Below are 17,815 nucleotides of genomic sequence, written 5' to 3' on the forward strand. Positions count from 1 at the left end.
AAATTTGCTTTTTGTTTTTCAGGGGTTATTTTATGGCAGAGCAGGGGAAATTTTAACCATGAGATTAAGACATTTGGCATTTAAAGCCATGTTATATCAGGTCAGTGTTTATTTGATTTTTTTTCCTTATTTTATTTAAAATGTATTTTTCAATATTCCAGCTTATAGTTTTTCAAGTCAATTTCTTGACATAATCTTTCCTTTGATCCCTTAAGAGCATGCCTCTTGTGTTCTAAACAGCATCTAACATCTAACAAGTTCTTTATATATATATATATAAAGAACTTGATGTTAGATATAAAGATTTTTATTTATTTATTTGTCAGAGAGCGAGCGAGCACAAGCACACAAGCAGGCAGAGGCAGAGAGAGAAGCAGGCCGCCGAGCAGAGAGCCTGATGCGGGACTTGATCCCAGGACACTGGGATCATGACCTGAGCCAAAGGCAGTGGCTTAACTGACTGAGCCACCCAGGCGTCCCTACAGTATATTTTTCTAATAGAAGCAAGTTCAGGGGTGCCTGGGTGGCTCAGTGGGTTGGGCCTCTGCCTTTGGCTCAGGTCATGGTCTCAGAGTCCTGGGATCCAGCCCCTCATCAGGCTCTCTGCTCAGTGGGAAACCTGCTTCTTCCTCTCCCACTCCCCCTGCTTCTGTTCCCTCTCTCTCTATGTCTCTCTCTGTCAAATAAATATATAAAATCCTTTTTAAAAAAAGTAAAAAGAAAATATAACATAATAGAAAACAATACTTGGAGTCCATTCGTTTTTCCTTATATTTATCTTGACAAATCTTTTTATTTAAGATTTTATCTTTTTATTCGACAGAAATCACAAGTAGGCAGAGAGGCAGGCAGAGAGAAAGGAGGAAGCAGGCTCCCTGCTGAGCAGAGAGCCCAATGCGGGGCTCGATCCCAGGACCTTGAGATCATGACCTGAGCCAAAGGCAGAGGCTTAACCCACTGAGCCACTCGGACACCCTGACAAATCTTTTGTTGTTGTTGTTGTTTTTAATGTAGTGGTTTTTTTTAATGTGGTGTTCTAGGATCAGATTGAAAGACCAAATAAAAACTGAGAAGAAGAATTAAGAGCTACAGTATCTCAGGGAACATATTTTAAAAGGAGGAGATAATTCCTCTAGTGCTCATCCATGTGCATACCTTAAGTTTTTTCACTCCATGCTTCTGAAAGCAGCCAATAATGTCCCTGTCCTCATCAGAAAAGTCCTGAATTCAGGTAGCAGGCACTGGCAGGTTTGCCTGCCACACACAGATGATCAATCACACCTGTGAAATAACTAAAACTAGGTAGATCAAGTAATAATCTTGAGAAGGGAATCTTTTGTTTTTAATAGTTTCTGAATGGGTACATTTTATTTTTTAATTAACATATAATGTATTATTTGTTTCAGGAGTACAGTTCTGTGATTCAGCAGGCTTACACAATTCATAGCACTCACTATAGCACATGCCCTCCCCAGTGACTATCACCCAGCCACTCCATCCCTCCCACCTGCCTCCCCTCCACCAATCCTCAGTTTGTTTCCTTCTATGGTTTGTCTCCCTTTGAGAAGTAAATCTTGAGGGCAAATGGCAAGAATGTCTCAGATCAGCACTTCTAAAATTTTTTCAAGGGGGTGAGGTGTATTGGGTTCCCTGAAAACCAGTTTTCATTTGGAACACTTCACCACACTTGATGTCACCAGAGCTCCTTGTGCAGGAGCAAATAGCTTCCTGCCTAGGTCATTTCTTGTCAGAATATAGAATTACTGTCACTCCAGCTGAGTCGTCAAAACCAGTTTTTACATCTTATGATGTTTAGCAGTAATGTTCAGAGGGCTGCTGTGTAACAAAATTCCTAGGACTTTTTGCTCTCGGGGAACTATAAGCTACAAAATTTAGTAAAGCAAGTGCTAGGTTTCTCATACAACTTGATGCATTCTCTGCTCAAAGGCCTGTCAGAGATAATTGGAGACTCTCCTTAATCGAGAAAAACAAAAATATACTTGAGGGATCATAAAACCATTTAATGGCTGGCTGTATGACTCACTCAAGTTAAACTTATACTTTAATTTTGGGTTTTTTTTAGAATACTTTATGTTCTTTTTTCAAATCTTTGATGAAATTAGGGTAGGATTTTAATTAATACTGTATTTTACACTTACTGACAATTTCTGCTCATTTTTGTTTTTCTGTATGAATTTATGTTTTTCTACATTCAAGGAAATTTATTTTTTTCAATTTCCAGGGACTTTTGACAGTGTATCTTGAATGTTTGAATGTTTTGCACAGAAGAATATATATAACTTTTCCAAACATGCTTTGAACTTTGTCTCTAAAGGTTCACAGTGTGCTTTTGGTGGAGTCCCAAGTCCAGGAGTCAGTTTAACCAGTCATTACTGTGAATCTAATATCCTAGGGTTAATACTAGACATTAATGCTCTGCCTACCATTAGGCACATGAATAGCTAGACAGTAACATTCTTGGATAAAGTAGCTTCTGCCCATAAGAATGCCCCAGTTTGGGGCACCTGAGTGGCTCCGTGGGTTGGGCCTCTGCCTTCAGCTCAGGTCTTCATCCCAGGGTCCTGGGATGTAGCCCTGCATCAGGCTCTCTGCTCAGCGGGGAGCCTGCTTCCCCCCCTTCCCTTCTGCCTGTCTCTCTGCCTACTTGTGACCCCTCTCTGTCGAATAAATAAATTTTAAAAATATATAAAAAAACAAAAAACAACAAAAAAGAATGCCCCAATTTATAAACCAAAAACTCTGATCCTTCAAAAAGCATACACATTGAAACACACATACACAGAGACTCTGTGCTATTTAGCACGTTATTAAATTCCTATAAATTCAACTCAGTCCCTGTCATCTCATTGTTTGTTTTTTCTCTTCATGCTTTAGCATTCTTTTTGCTTCTTATCTTTGCTTTTTCAAACTGGAGGAAAAGAGGAGTAGGGTATTTAGCCTTGTCTTTAAAAATACCTACCCAGTTTCAATTTTGTCTACAGTAAGGGACTCCTAATCCGTACTTTTACCTAACTCTTATTACCTGGTTTTTGTCCTAAGACTTTTTAGGCTTACAAAGCATGCTGAGACTTGCACTGTTTTTTACAACTATTTTGAAACCTTATTTGAGGCAGAGGTATTTATGGAATCAGGTGTGGTCTTTTTGTAGGTATAAAATCTGTATTTTATTTGATTACTTGACATCCTTCCAGTTGAAAAGAATGTCCTAAGTGTTGCTGACTTCAGTGGTTGTAAATAATTCATTTCTTAAAGCTAAGTTTCTACTTCTTAATGATAAATATTGACCTAAAGATTGGATTTCTGAACAGATAAGTATTTTTGCCTATTTCTCTTTAAATTAGATTGGCTAGGGCTTCTTTGTGGGGGGGTCTCTAAATTAAGAGATGATAGAATTAATGGTGATCACTAAGGGGCTCTCAAAAAGCTACTTCCAAAAGGATTTGAGGTAACAAGTCCTGAAGCAAGAGAAACAGATAATGAGACTCAACTATAATGCTTCAGTTAAATGGGAGATAGAACATAATAGTGGATTAAAAACTCTAGCATCTGGTTGCCTAGGTTCAAATCCTGGACTCAGAACTTGCAAGCTATATGGACCTGGGTAAGTTATTTAATCCCTCAGTACCTTGGCATCCTCATTTATAAAATATGGATAGTTGGGTGCCTGGGTGGCTCAGCTGGTTAAGTGACTGCCTTTGGCTCAGGTCATTATCCTGGAGTCATAGGATCGAGTCCCACATCGGGCTTCTCCCGCTGACCTCTCTCTCTCTCACTCTCTCTCTCAAATAAGTAATAGAATCTGTTTTAAAAATACGGATAGTCATATCTACCTCATACAGTTATGATTAATTGGGAAAATACATACCAAATATGTATGCATCACAACGTGTTATTGGTTTTTTTTTTTTTTCTTTTTTGCTTCTAGTATAATTATTGACAGGGAAAAATGGACTTAATAGTATCAAAAGACTGATAATCCTACAGTCATTTTACCATCAGGAAAGGAAAAAAGAAGCTAATTTTTACTCAACACCAGCTATACTCCAGAAACTCTAAGTGTTTTAGCTTACATTGTCTGTGTATACAGACAATGGATACAGTCCCTAGAGTACACATTGCTGACTTGTTGGAAAGTAATTTTGGACCTCTTGCTGATTGAACATCAGATAATAACTAAGACTCATCACATATATATCCTATGCCTAGTGTATTATACAAGTTACTCTAGAATCAAGAATATAATATTTCATAATAAATTATTCTTTCTAGATTTTTACTTTATATTGTTCCAAAATTTCTTTGTGTTCCATGCCATGTTGAAAAATAGAAATAATTGGAAAATATGAAGTTTATCTTAATTTTTTTGAGTATACAATTAAAAAAAAACAGGTAATGTCTTCCAGTTCCAGAATGCTATAGTTATTATCATTGCTGATGTGTATTCATAGTATTTTAGGCTCTTGAGTGGGGGTGTGTTTTCAAAATGGTGGTTAGTAGTGCAAATTGTAATCTCTATAGGATGCCCTTCAGGTATCTTGCTTCCCAATGCAGGAGCTTACAGAGTAGTGCTGTCATACTGGGGTCGTATCCACCCTTGCTCTTGCCATATTGCTCCATGGGAGAATTATTCTCACACAACTGTGTGATTAATGCACACACAGCCCTCTCTCTGTTATGCTTCTGTTTACTTAGTTGGCAGAAACACGTAACCTGAGTGTCAGGGCCCTGGCTGAGTTGTAAGCCAACAATTCTTTTGCTCTTCATTTACTAAAAATAAGTCATTTTCCAGAGACAGACTCCACATGATTTTAATCCACAAGAGATATAAGGGGATTGAGTGAGTGGGAGGAAACATTCAATAGCTAATAAAAGGAAATCAGAATTCCTGAGGCTAAGAAGTGCTGTCTCTATTTGCTATTGAAAATGAAATTGGGGCGCCTGGGTGGCTCAGTGGGTTAAGCCGCTGCCTTCGGCTCAGGTCATGATCTCAGGGTCATGGGATCGAGTCCCGCATCGGGCTCTCTGCTCAGCCGGGAGCCTGCTTCCTCCTCTCCCTCTCTCTGCCTGCCTGTCTGCCTGCTTGTGATCTCTGTCTGTCAAATAAATAAATAAAATCTTTAAAAAAAAAAAAAAGGAAAATGAAATTGGCTACAACATTATGCTTTTATTGCTTATATTTTTAACCTACCTCCTTCAGATCGCATGCTTCTTGGCCACAGGGGTTTTACATTGGCCTCTTTGCCTCTTTAGCCTCTCACAATGCCTAGTGCTTATAAGATCTAGGAAGTAGGGTGCCTGGGTGGCTCAGTGGGTTAAGCCGCTGCCTTCGGCTCAGGTCATGATCTCAGGGTCCTGGGATCGAGTCCTGCATCGGGCTCTGTGCTTGGCGGGGAGCCTGCTTCCCTCTCTCTCTCTCTCTCTCTGCCTGCCTCTCTGTCTACTGTGATCTCTCTCTGTCAAATAAATAAATAAAATCTCTTAAAAAAAATAAAAAATTAAAAATTAAAAAAAAAAAGATCTAGGAAGTAATATGAAGTGTCAGAGGAAATCTTGCCTATGTGGGTCCTCAAGAGGAGATATACTTTTTATCTCCTTTTTATATGACCCCAGTTTAGACAGAAAGGTTTGGAAATATTTTTTTTTTAATTTCAAGTTTTTATTTAAATTTCTGTTAGTTAACATGTATGGTAAAATTGGTTTCCAGTGTAGAATTTATGATTCCTTACTTATAACTCCCAGTGCAGATGGCAAGTGCCCTCCCCAATACCCATCACCCATTTAGCCCATCCCCCAGCCTCCATCAACTCAGTTTGTTCTTTATATTTAAGAGTCTCTTATGGTTTGCTTCCTTCTCTCTTTTTTTCCCCTCTCTCTATGTTTATATGTTTTGTTTTTTAAATTTCACATATAAGTGTAATTATGTGGTATTTGTCTTTCTGTTAACTTCACTTAGCATAATACACCATAGCTCCATCCCCATCATTGCAAGTGCCAAGATTTCATCTTTTTGATGGCTTAGTAATATTCCTGTGTGTGTGTGTGTGTGTGTGTGTGTGTGTGTGTATCTCCTTTCTCTGCATCCTCACCAATATCTGCTGTCTCCTGTGTTGTTAACTTTGGCCATTCCAACAGGTGTGAGGAGGCATCTCATCATGATTTTGATTTGTATTTCCCTGATGATGAGTGATGCTGAGCATCTTTTTGTGTGTTTGCTAGCCATCTGTATGTCTTCTTTGGAAAAAATGTCTCTTTATGTCTTCTCCCCATTTCTTGACTGGATTATTTATTTGGGGGGTGTTGAGTTTGATCAATCCTTTATAGATTTTGGATACTAACCCTTTACCAGATTTGTTATTTGCAAATATCTTCTCTCATTCCATAAGTTGTCTTTTAGTTTTGTTTTTTCCTTCACTGTGCAGAAGCTTTTTATCTTGATGACGTCCCAATCATTCATTTTTGCTTTTGTTTTCCTTGTCTCCAGAGATGTGTCTGGTAAGAAATTGCTACGGTCAGTGTCAAAGGGGTTGCTGCCTATATTCTTCTCTAAGATTTTCATGGTTTTGGTCTCACATTTAGGTCTTTCATCCATTTTGAATTTATTTTTGTGTATGCAGTAATAAAGTGTTCCAGTTTCATTCTTCTGCATGGCACTGTCCAGTTTTTCTAACACCATTTGTTGAAGAGATTTTTTTCCATTGGATATTTTTTTCTGCTTTGTCAAAGATTATTAGTTGACACAGTTGTGGGTCCATTTCTGGGTTTTTCTGTTCTGTCCCACTGATCTGTATGTCTGTTTCTGTGCCAGTACTATATTGTCTTGATGCCAGTACTATATTACCCCATAATATAGCTTGAAGTCCAGAATTGTGATGTCTCCAGCTTTGCTTTTATTTTTCAAGGTTGCCTTGGCTACTTGGAATCTTTTGTAGTTCCATACAAACTTTAGGATTGTTTGTTCCAGGTCTATGAATAATGCTGGTGGTATTTTGATAGGGATTGCATTAAATGTATAGCTTACTTTGGACAATATAGACATTTTAACAATATTTGGTTTTGTTTAGAAATATTTCTAAATTGTTTTGTGCATTAACTTTTTAATCTGCTCTTCACAGATTACTTATGGAGTAAAAATTACAAACTACAAATGGTTCAAAATGACCATTTCTGATATTGATTATTGTACAATATTATTGGTAATGGTTCCAAGCTATTGGGCTTACATTCTTTATATTGTATCTAATTATAAATCTTTATGAAGTAAGAAACAAAAGTCATTTGATTCATGGTATTTATAAGAATTAAGTATGTGGGAAAACCCAAAAGACTCCACCCCCAAACTACTAGAACTCATAAAGCAATTCAGCAATTGCTGAAGGATTTGCTGGCAGGATGCAAAGTCAATGTGCAGAAATCAGTGGCTTTCTTATACACTAACAATGAAAATACAGAAAGGGAAATTAGAGAATCGATTCCATTTACTATAGCACCAAGAACCATAAGATACCTGGGAATAAACCTAACCAAAGAGGTAAAGGATCTGTACTCGAGGAACTACAGAACACTCATGAAAGAAATTGAAGAAGACACAAATAGATGGAAGACTATTCCATCTCTTGGATCGGAAGAATAAACATTGTTAAAATGTATATATTGCCTAGAGCAATCTATACTTTTAATGCCATTCCGATCAAAATTCCACCGGCATTCTTTAAAGAGCTGGAGCAAATAATCCTAAAATTTGTATGGAATCAGAAGAGACCCCGAATCGCTAAGGAAATGTTGAAAAACAAAAATAAAGCTGGCGGCATCACCTTACCTGATTTCAAGCTTTATTACAAAGCTGTGATCACCAAGACAGCATGGTACTGGCATAAAAACAGACACATAGACCAGTGGAACAGAGTAGAGAGCCCAGATATGGACCCTAAACTCTATGGTCAATTAATCTTCGACAAAACAGGAAAAAATATACAGTGGAAAAAAGACAGTCTCTTCAATAAATGGTGCTGGGAAAACTGGACAGCTATATGTAGAAGAATGGAAACTCGACCATTCTCTTACACCATACACAAAGATAAACTCAAAATGGATAAAAGACCTCAACGTGAGACAGGAATCCATCAGAATCCTAGAGGAGAACATAGGCAATAATCTCTTTGATATCAGCCACAGCAACTTCTTTCAAGATATGTCTCCAAAGGCAAAGGAAACAAAAGCGAAAATAAACTTTTGGGACTTCATCAAAATCAAAAGCTTCTGCACAGCAAAGGAAACAGTCAAAAAAACAAAGAGGCAACCCACGGAATGGGAGAAGACATTTGCAAATGACAGTACAGACAAAAGGTTGATATCCAGGATCTATAATGAACTCCTCAAACTCAACACACACAAAACAGGGAAACATATCAAAAAATGGGCAGAAGATATGAACAGACACTTCTCCAATCAAGACATACAAATGGCTATCAGACACATGAAAAAATGTTCATCATCATTAGCCCTCAGAGAGATTCAAATTAAAACCACATTGAGATATCACCTTACACCAGTTAGAATGGCCAAAATTAACAAGACAGGAAACAACGTGTGTTGGAGAGGATGTGGAGAAAGGGGAACCCTCTTACACTGTTGGTGGGAATGCAAGTTGGTGCAGCCTCTTTGGAGAACAGTGTGGAGATTCCTCAAGAAATTAAAAATAGAGCTTCCCTATGACCCTGCAATTGCACTCCTAGGTATTTACCCCAAAGATACAGATGTAGTGAAAAGAAGGGCCATCTGTACCCCAATGTTTATAGCAGCAATGGCCACGGTCGCCAAACTATGGAAAGAACCAAGATGCCCTTCAACGGATGAATGGATAAGGAAGATGTGGTCCATATACACTATGGAGTATTATGCCTCATCAGAAAGGATGAATACCCAACTTTTGTAGCAACATGGACGGGACTGGAAGAGAATATGCTGAGTGAAATAAGTCAAGCAGAGAGAGTCAATTATCATATGGTTTCACTTATTTGTGGAGCATAACAAATAGCATGGAGGACAAGGGGTGTTAGAGAGGAGAAGGGAGTTGGGGTAAATTGGGTAAGTTGGGGAGGTGAACCACGAGAGACTATGGACTCTGAAAAACAATCTGAGGGGTTTGAAGTGGCGGGGGGGGTGGGAGGTTGGGGTACCAGGTGGTGGGTATTCTAGAGGGCACGGATTGCATGGAGCACTGGGTGTGGTGAAAAAATAATGAATACTGTTTTTCTGAAAATAAATAAATTGAAAAAAATTTAATAAAAAAAAAGAATTAAGTATGTGGGGGTGTGGGGGCTGATAAATGCCTTCTGACTTATTACAACAGAATCACAAGTCAGAAAAGAACCTTTTTGATAACATATTTTTTTGTTTTGGTTTGTTTATTTTGATAACCACATGTTAATTCTCCTTTTTCTCTAGGATATTTCCTGGTTTGATGATAAGGAAAACAGCACAGGAGCCTTGACAACAGTATTAGCCATAGATATAGCACAAATCCAAGGAGTATGTATATTGCTTCTTGGGGGAGTTTTTTGCTTTTATTCTTAAGTGGTGTATGCATGTAGTGTGTATGTGTGCAACACACAGGTATCTGTGCATATTTGTAAGCTATACTAAGATGACCCACATCATTAAGGAGAGCAGGTAAGTCTCAGGGCTACCTGGCAGCTCTCAATGAAAGATATAAGGAAGGCTTTCAGTTCTGGATGTTTTTAACAAAAACAAAACAAAAAAAAAATTTATTGAATCTCCACATTGTACCCCTGAAACTAATGTAACTTTGTATGTCAACTATATGCTCACATAAAAAATAATAAAAAGGGGGGGGGGAGACTTGGCACATATAATAGGATAAACAGAGTACCAAAGAAGATACCAAGAATGAGCTAAAGAGCTCAGAACTGAATAGTAAGACATGAAAAGGTAGCAAAATGAAAACGTACACAAAATTTAGAAGTATTAATAAAAGAGGAAAGTGTAGTTTTTCCTTCTAAGGATAGATTTGTCTTACCAGAGAATAGAAGAAGTTGGTTACATTTGTGAATATTCACAAGCATCCATAATGGCTTGCAAAACTAATTTTATGATGTAGAAAAAGCTCAGGAGGAGATCTTCATCTTTATTTCTTCCTAAAACTCCTTTCATTATTTGGAAGGCAAGGTTCTAAATTTATTAGACAGAATTTCAATTTTAAAATAGGGCTGAGGAGATCAATTTTACTGGCATAACTGGGAAAAAATGATGGATAAAATGTCACTTAATAGTCAAGTAATGAACATATCATTAATCTTCCATAGCACAATAGAATTATCTGAATGATAATTTCTGGGTTTAGGAATGACAGGGTTCACTCCCTTATGGAGAAATAATCCTATAATTCAGTTGAATCTCCATTCCACAAAATTTGCCACTTTTTTTTTTTAAAGATTTTTATTTATTTATTAGAGAGAGAGAGGGAGAGAGAGCAAGCACAGGCAGACAGAATGGCAGGCAAAGGGAGAGGGAGAAGCAGGCTCCCTGCCAAGCAAGGAGCCCGATGTGGGACTCGATCCCAGGACGTCCCGCCACTTTTTTTTATTATGTTCAGTTAGTCAGCATATAGTACATATTACGTTTTTGATGTAGTGCTACTTTTTCTTTGCTAATATTTTCTTTGCTGATATTTTTCTCTTTCTACCTATCATTTAAGTTTTTTAAGATTCCAGGGAAATAGGCATTCCTATTAGCAGCAATGTTAGACTTGTATGACATCTTCCCTTTTAGCAAGTATTTACTTCAGCCAAAAAAAAAAAAAATTAGAACTGAAAGACCAAACTCACTCTCCTTACATTCAGTTTTTAACAAATAGTGTTGTCTCTCATTGAGAAAAATGAATGAAAATATTTGTCAGCCTGATTACTTACAAGCATCTGGCTAATACCATTTGATCAGGAGAAAGTTTCTTGTTGGAATTTGTAAATGTTGGTCTCATAATAATTTCTGGGCAAGTCAGATCATTTTCACTGAATGAAAAGTAATAGCTAAAGATCAAATGGTTGAAATACTAATGGGAGATTTTATAGCTGTCAGATTTAAAAAGCAGGACAAGCAAAGAAATTTTCCATGAATGAGACTATGTTTACTGGCATGTAATTCACATAAACATTTGCTTTGCAATATAAAGACAGATTCATATCTAACTTGAATGAATACTCTTTCTACTGAAGGAAGAGTTATTTACCAATCCTATTTGTCCATTATTTATTTTCTCACAAAAACACACTAGAGATGAATTAGGAAATAATAACTCAGGGTCCTATTTCCTATCTTTTCAACTTAAGACATATTCCATCTCAGTTTTTCATCATGCAATTTCAGTTAAATTTTATTTTATCAAATGTATTAGGGTAAATGTTCATAAATTACCTCCTTAATAACAGTAAATATTACTTTAAATCCTTTACTAATGACTAAAAATATATACACATTTAGCCATTTTTAGAAACTCAGAGAAGAAACTTTGAGAGTCATGAGTAAAACATGTTAGTGAAATAAAGTCTTAGAACAACATGAGTCTTGAAATACTTTATTGAATACAACTGATTTAACTGATATTATTTCAGCCCAAAGTAATGGCTTATTGCCATACATCTGTCAACAGACTATTTTCTATGTAATATATAGTGTTATTAAGGATACAAAGCCATTTTAGATTCTTTGGAAAACTAGGTTCCATAAAACTATAAGGTATTAGTTCTGTATATTTTAGCAACCCTTTTTCATCACCCACAAGTGTTACCTCATTTTTGCCCACAAGAAACTGTGTTATTCATGCCATGATGTACACTTGTTATACCACTGGCAGATACAATGTTAGTTCCAAGAACTCTTCTCATCAGAACTATAATTATATTGTCCCAAGAAATCATAAAAATTTCATTTAATTCCAAGAGCCAGATAAATTGATTGGATTCTAGCCAGAGCTAGAATATCATTGCCCAGACAGTGGTGACTTCATTTCCTGATTTAACTTTTTGACATGGGAGGTGTATAAAACAATTTGATATTACTTGTGATTCAAACAATGTTAGTCATCATCAAAATGACTCTACCACATTATAAGGTTGGCATGTAATTGCTGTTTTGCCTTACCATTTTAGGTTGAATTCATTAAGAAACATTATCAAGTCTATAGCAAAAGGTAATGTCCAGAGCCATAGTGGTAAAAGGTGATTCTATTTGTAAAGGAAAATTTTAGTTTCAGCTCTGAACTCAGAATGTTTCAGTGAAATTATCACTACTAAACACACACTCAAACTATTGTGTGGTAAGACAAGTCAAGATATTCAGCTTCCAATTTTGACAAAAATAGAAACAACGATGGTTAAGTCTAAAGGACCAAATGAACTTCATCACTGACCATACTGGTCCAATAATGTGTGATAAATTATTTTCCACAAAATACTTGCTAGTAAGTAATACAGGATTAAATTGAGGTTATAAACATTTTACATTTTCACAAACTTTGTAGATTTATCCAAGTAAGCCTTTTTTTCTACTCCACAGTTATTTTTATCACCATTAGTTGTAATATATCTTAGCAGATTTCACTTCTGGTTATACTGACTTCCTTTTCATTTAACTTCTTAGAAAATATTGTAACCTATAGTTGATCCACACAGACCATTTATAGCAGCCAATTTTTTAATCACTTCAAATTCAGCATTGGCTCCTCAAAACCAACAATTGAGCAGTATCAGTAACATACATCAATCCATCAAGAGCCAGGGAAATCTATTCAAAAAAGTATATCTGATTTTGATTGACTACCAGTGTTGCTGCAGTCTTGTCAACTTTTTGAGCTACTGTTCTCACCTAAGGGCTAATTGTCTGATATAGGCTTATGCTCGCTGAACACATTTCTTCCACTGCTCCAATTAAACATGATTTAATAAACTCACTGTTCATAAATTATTTTCTTTGCTTAGCTAATGAATGAGCCACTCAGAAACTTACTTTGGTTTCAACTTATCTTCACTTTTTAGTTTTATGAAGAAATTCTACTAAATGAGATATTCCATTTTAAATTTTCTAAGTTTTCTGAATGTTGCTTTCCTGTGGATGAAGAATATTGTGATAAGTGCTTGTTATGGAAATGTTGACCCATCTGTATATTTGGTAGTACTATATAGGGTTATAATAAACACAACACTGTGGCATCTGATGAGAAAAAGTAATCCACAGTCCACTATGCCTTAAAAGCAGGACATTCAAGGTCTCCTTTCTCTTCCTTTCTTATTTTTAGATGATGGATATACAATGGTAATTTTTAAAACTAAGATAAAATGTCACAGTACAGCAATTCATGTGGCACTAAATGCTGTCAAATTATAATTGCATCACAGATTTGTAGCACACTGAGCAGCAATATAAAGTGAGGACAGTGGCACATGGGTTAGGGTTAGAGTTAGGGTTGGGTAGGGTTAGGGTTAGGGTTAGCAATATAAAGGTGATCTGTCTTTATTTTTTTTTTTTAAGATTTTATTTATTTATTTGACAGACACAAGTAGGCAGAGAGGCAGGCAGAGACAGAGGAGGAAGCAGGCTCCCTGCCAAGCAGAGAGCCTAATGCAGGGCTTGATCCCAGGACCCTGGGATTATGACCTGAGCCAAAGTCAGAGGCTTTAACCCCCTGAGCCACCCAGGCGCCCCAGTGATCTGTCTTTATATTGCAACCCTAACTCTAGCAACTACTCAACTCTATCATTATAATTCTAAGACAGCCACTAATAGTACATAAAGAAGGGGCAAGACTATGCTCCAGTAAAACTTTATGGACACTGAAATTTGCATTTGTAAAATTTTGATGTGGGTCTTTTCTATATTTTCTTTTCTCTTAACTTTTTGAATATATGTTATCCATTGATAACTTTTATTGTCATTTACTAAGTTGAACTTTTGTGTCAGTTCTGGGTCAGTTTTAGTTGATTGATTTTTATGCCATTATGGGTCCTGTTTTGCCTTTTTATGTATCTAGTAAATTTTGATGAGATATCACACATTGCGAATATAACATTTTTGGGTGCTGGATATTTTTACATTTGTGTAAATGTTTTTGTTTTGTTCTGGGATTCAGTTAAGTTACCTGGGAACAGTTCAGTCATTTGGGTCTTCATTTTACGGTTGGTTAGGCAGGACTAGAGTCTACGACTGAGGAAAGACCCTTATATACTCTACCCAATGCCCTGAGGGCATAAGGACATGAGGTTTTCCAGCCTGGCTGGAAATTAAGATTTCCAGTGTGACTGAGCACCATTCCCAGCCCTCACACAAGCACTCTCAGCTGAATATTCAAGGAGGACCCTCTGCAAATCCAGATTTCTCTTTCTGTGTGCATCTCCCTTCTCGGGTGTTCTGTGCTACAAACTCTAGCTTCCTTAGCTGGCCCAGGTTCTGTTTTGTCTACTTAATTTAGGGAGCCTGTTGGGCTCTGTCTCAGTTTGCTCACCCTATATTCCAGCCTGGGAGCTCTTTCAAGAGCCAAACTGGAGCAGTCACTGGGCTCACCTTGTTTGTTTCCCATCTCTGCCCTTATTTTATGTGGGAGGATAAATCCATTTCTTGATACCCCAGGAATCTTATCACATGGAATTTTATTTTATTTCTACAATTGCATTCTGAGTTCTCTTCCATTTATTTTTTTATACTAGGCATTCCTCTTTGTACACTATAATTTTCTTATAAAATTTTTTTGCATGGAGTGCTTAGGTGTCTCAGTTGGTTAAGTGGCTGACTCTTGGTTTCAGCTCAGGTCACGATTTCAGTGTTGTGAGAATTGAGCCCAGCATGGGGCTCCACGCTTAGCAGGGAGTCTGCTTAATACTCTCTCCATCTCACTGTGCCCTCCCACCACCTCATTCTCTCTTTATATAAAATAAATAAAATCTTTTTTTAAAAAGTTGTATTATTTGCATTAGCAAATTGCCAAAGACATAGTTCCTCTCCATAATAATCCCTAAATCTATAATAATCCATAAATTGTTATCTAAATAATTATTTAATCATGACTTTCTGCTCTTAGTTTCCAAGAAAAACTTATATCTTTGTGCATGTTGCTAAAGAATCTAAGGAAGTTTAAAATTCCTGTGATTCCAGGACACCTGGGTGGCTCAGTTGGTTAAACAGCTGCCTTTGGCTCAGGTAATGATCCCAGGGTCCTGGGATCAAGCCCCACATCAGGCTCCTTACTCAGTAGGGAACCTATTTCTCCCTCTCCCCCTGCCTATTGTTCCCCCTGCTTACGTTCTCTCTCTCTCTCTCTCATTCTGTCAAATAAAACCTTAAAAAAAAAATTTCCTGTGATTCCAGTCCTATATTCTTTCCAGAAGTACATTATCCTCTGGGTCTTTAAGACTATTTTCTGTTTTCCTTTAGTTCTTGTAGTATTTTTCAAGGCCAGATGTTTATTATTTTCTGTTAATTCTTCCTAGAACAGGAAAAATACATTTAGATTCTTCTTATCCTACTGCCATCACCAAAAGGCAGGGGTTGGGAAGAGAGGAACAAGTAAGTATATTCATTTGCTAGGACTGCCATAATAAAGTATCACAGACTGGATGGCTTATACAACAGTAATTTATTTCCTCAAGGTTCTGATTGTGAGAATCCCTAGATCAAGGTGTCAGCAGGATTGGTATCATTTGGGGTCCTCTATGCTTGACTTAAAAATAGCTATCTCTAGGGCACCTGGGCAACTCAGTCTGTGTAGCATCTGCCTTTGGCTCAGATCATAATCCCAGGGTCCTGGGATCAAGCCCTGCATCAGGCTCCCTGCTTGGCGGGACTTAGCCTACTTCTCCCTCTCTCACTCCCCCGCTTATATTTTCTCTCTCGTTGCCTCTGTCAAATAAATAAATAAATAAGATCTTTAAAAATAATAATAATAGGGGTACCTGGGTGGCTCAGTGGGCTAAAGCCTCTGCCTTCAGCTCAGGTCATGATCTCAGGGTCCTGGGATCAAGCCCCACATCAGGCTCTCTGCTCAGTGGGGAGCCTGCTTCCTCCTCTCTCTCTGCCTACTTGTGATCTCTCTCTCTGTCAAATAAATAAATAAAAATTAAAAAAATAATAATAATAAACAGCTATCTTCTCGCTGTGTCCTCATATGGTCTTTCCCATGCGTGAGCCTTCAAACTTCCTCCTCCTAAAGACATAAGTTACATTGGAGTAGTGCTCACACCAGAGACCTCATTTTAACTTAATTACATCTTTAAAGACCTCATTTCCAAATATAATGGCATTCTGAGGAGCTGGGAGTCAGGACCACAACATATGAATTTGGGGTTAGGGAGAGACACAATTCATCCCATAACATACAATATCGTGTTTCTTCAGCATCACCCTTCAGCTCTCAAGAGTCAGAGTGTAAGTCAGCATTAAGTAGCAAATGACATTCCTATTTCAGCCTCACAGGTCTTAGAATTAGTTTATAATACCCTTAAACACTTAAAATAGTTAACCTGTCTTAGTTGTCATTATTTAATGGTTTGTTGGGTTTTGCTCTTACTACTTGTTTTTACTTTTTTGGAATTTTCTTTAATAGTGAGAAATAGGGAAATAGCAGATTACCAAATGAGTCTTGAAGCTGAAGCCAGAAAAATATTTTAGGAATAAGGCAGAGCCTCGGGGGACACAGGACTTTTTATTGTTGTTGTTGTTGTTGTTGTTTTTAATTTTACTTATTTATTTGAGAGAGAGTGTGTGAGAGAGATTACAAGCAGAGGGGGAAGGGTAGAGGGAGAAGCGGACTCCCTATTGAGCAGGAAGCCTGATAGGCAAGACTTAATCCCAGGACCCCCGGATCATGACCTACACCAAAGGCAGATACTGAACAGACTGAGCCACCCAGGTTCCCCACTGTTGTTATTTTAATGATGATACTAATTTGAGGGTACTTTAGTGAAATCTGATACAATCTTCTAGAGAAGCAATTTGATAATATCTATCAGGCATGTAAGAGTATGTACCCTTTAACATATTACTCTAGTCTAGGTATTTAACATTAGGAATTAAAAGATAAGCATAAAGATTTTGCACAAAGATGCTCATTACATCTTTATCTTTAATAGTGAAAAACTGGAAAAAGTGAAAAATTCTAAGTATTTTTTGAAGACTATTTAACCACCAGGAAAAAGCCTGCAGTGTAATGTGAAAGGATTAAAGCAGGATACAAAGCTACATACACAGAATAATCCTAATCTGAGTGTCAGGAAGGATGTAAATTTTAACATTATCTAAACCTTTCCAATGGTCATATTTTCATGATCATAACAAAATAAATCTTTTAAAATGTGAATTGATATTGTTGATGATAGCTATTTTTCTAGGTAAATGGAGTCTCATTTTTTCATCTGAGCACCAAAGGAACTTAACATTTCAGTTTATTACTTATCATGTGTCCACTGAAAGTTGGTTCATAAGACATATAGTTCTCATAAAATAGTTATAAAGATATTTCTACTTATTTGGGATTTTTTTCAAAGTATAATTACCTTATACCATGTTTCCAACTCCTTTTCAATCAATCTTGATAATGATGCTTTAAATCTTTGCTTAGTGAAACCAAATAAAATGCAGAAAATGGAATACAAAGTAATGATATCCAAAGTATAAACCTTAATGAATAGTATAAATCATTTGATTCAGCACTACTACAGTATAGTGACTAAGAATGCCGGCCCCTCCATCAGTGTAGAAGAAAGAGGAATGTTGGGTTTTGGAGCCCACATAT

At 37.0% G+C, this 17,815-nt stretch overlaps 1 protein-coding gene across 1 annotated transcript in view; it reads left to right on the forward strand.

Moving 5' to 3' along the window:
* ABCB5 (ATP binding cassette subfamily B member 5) overlaps nt 1-17,815 on the forward strand; it is a 118,047-nt gene that overhangs the window by 70,326 nt on the left and 29,906 nt on the right. Inside the window, exons 18-19 of the mRNA XM_044244552.1 lie at nt 23-100; nt 9,466-9,549. Coding sequence (XP_044100487.1) covers nt 23-100; nt 9,466-9,549 — 162 coding nt within the window. The remainder of the gene's footprint in view (nt 1-22; nt 101-9,465; nt 9,550-17,815) is intronic.

Source organism: Neovison vison, chromosome 4, assembly GCF_020171115.1.
Source record: "Neovison vison isolate M4711 chromosome 4, ASM_NN_V1, whole genome shotgun sequence".
NCBI classification, from domain to species: Eukaryota; Metazoa; Chordata; class Mammalia; order Carnivora; family Mustelidae; genus Neogale; species Neogale vison.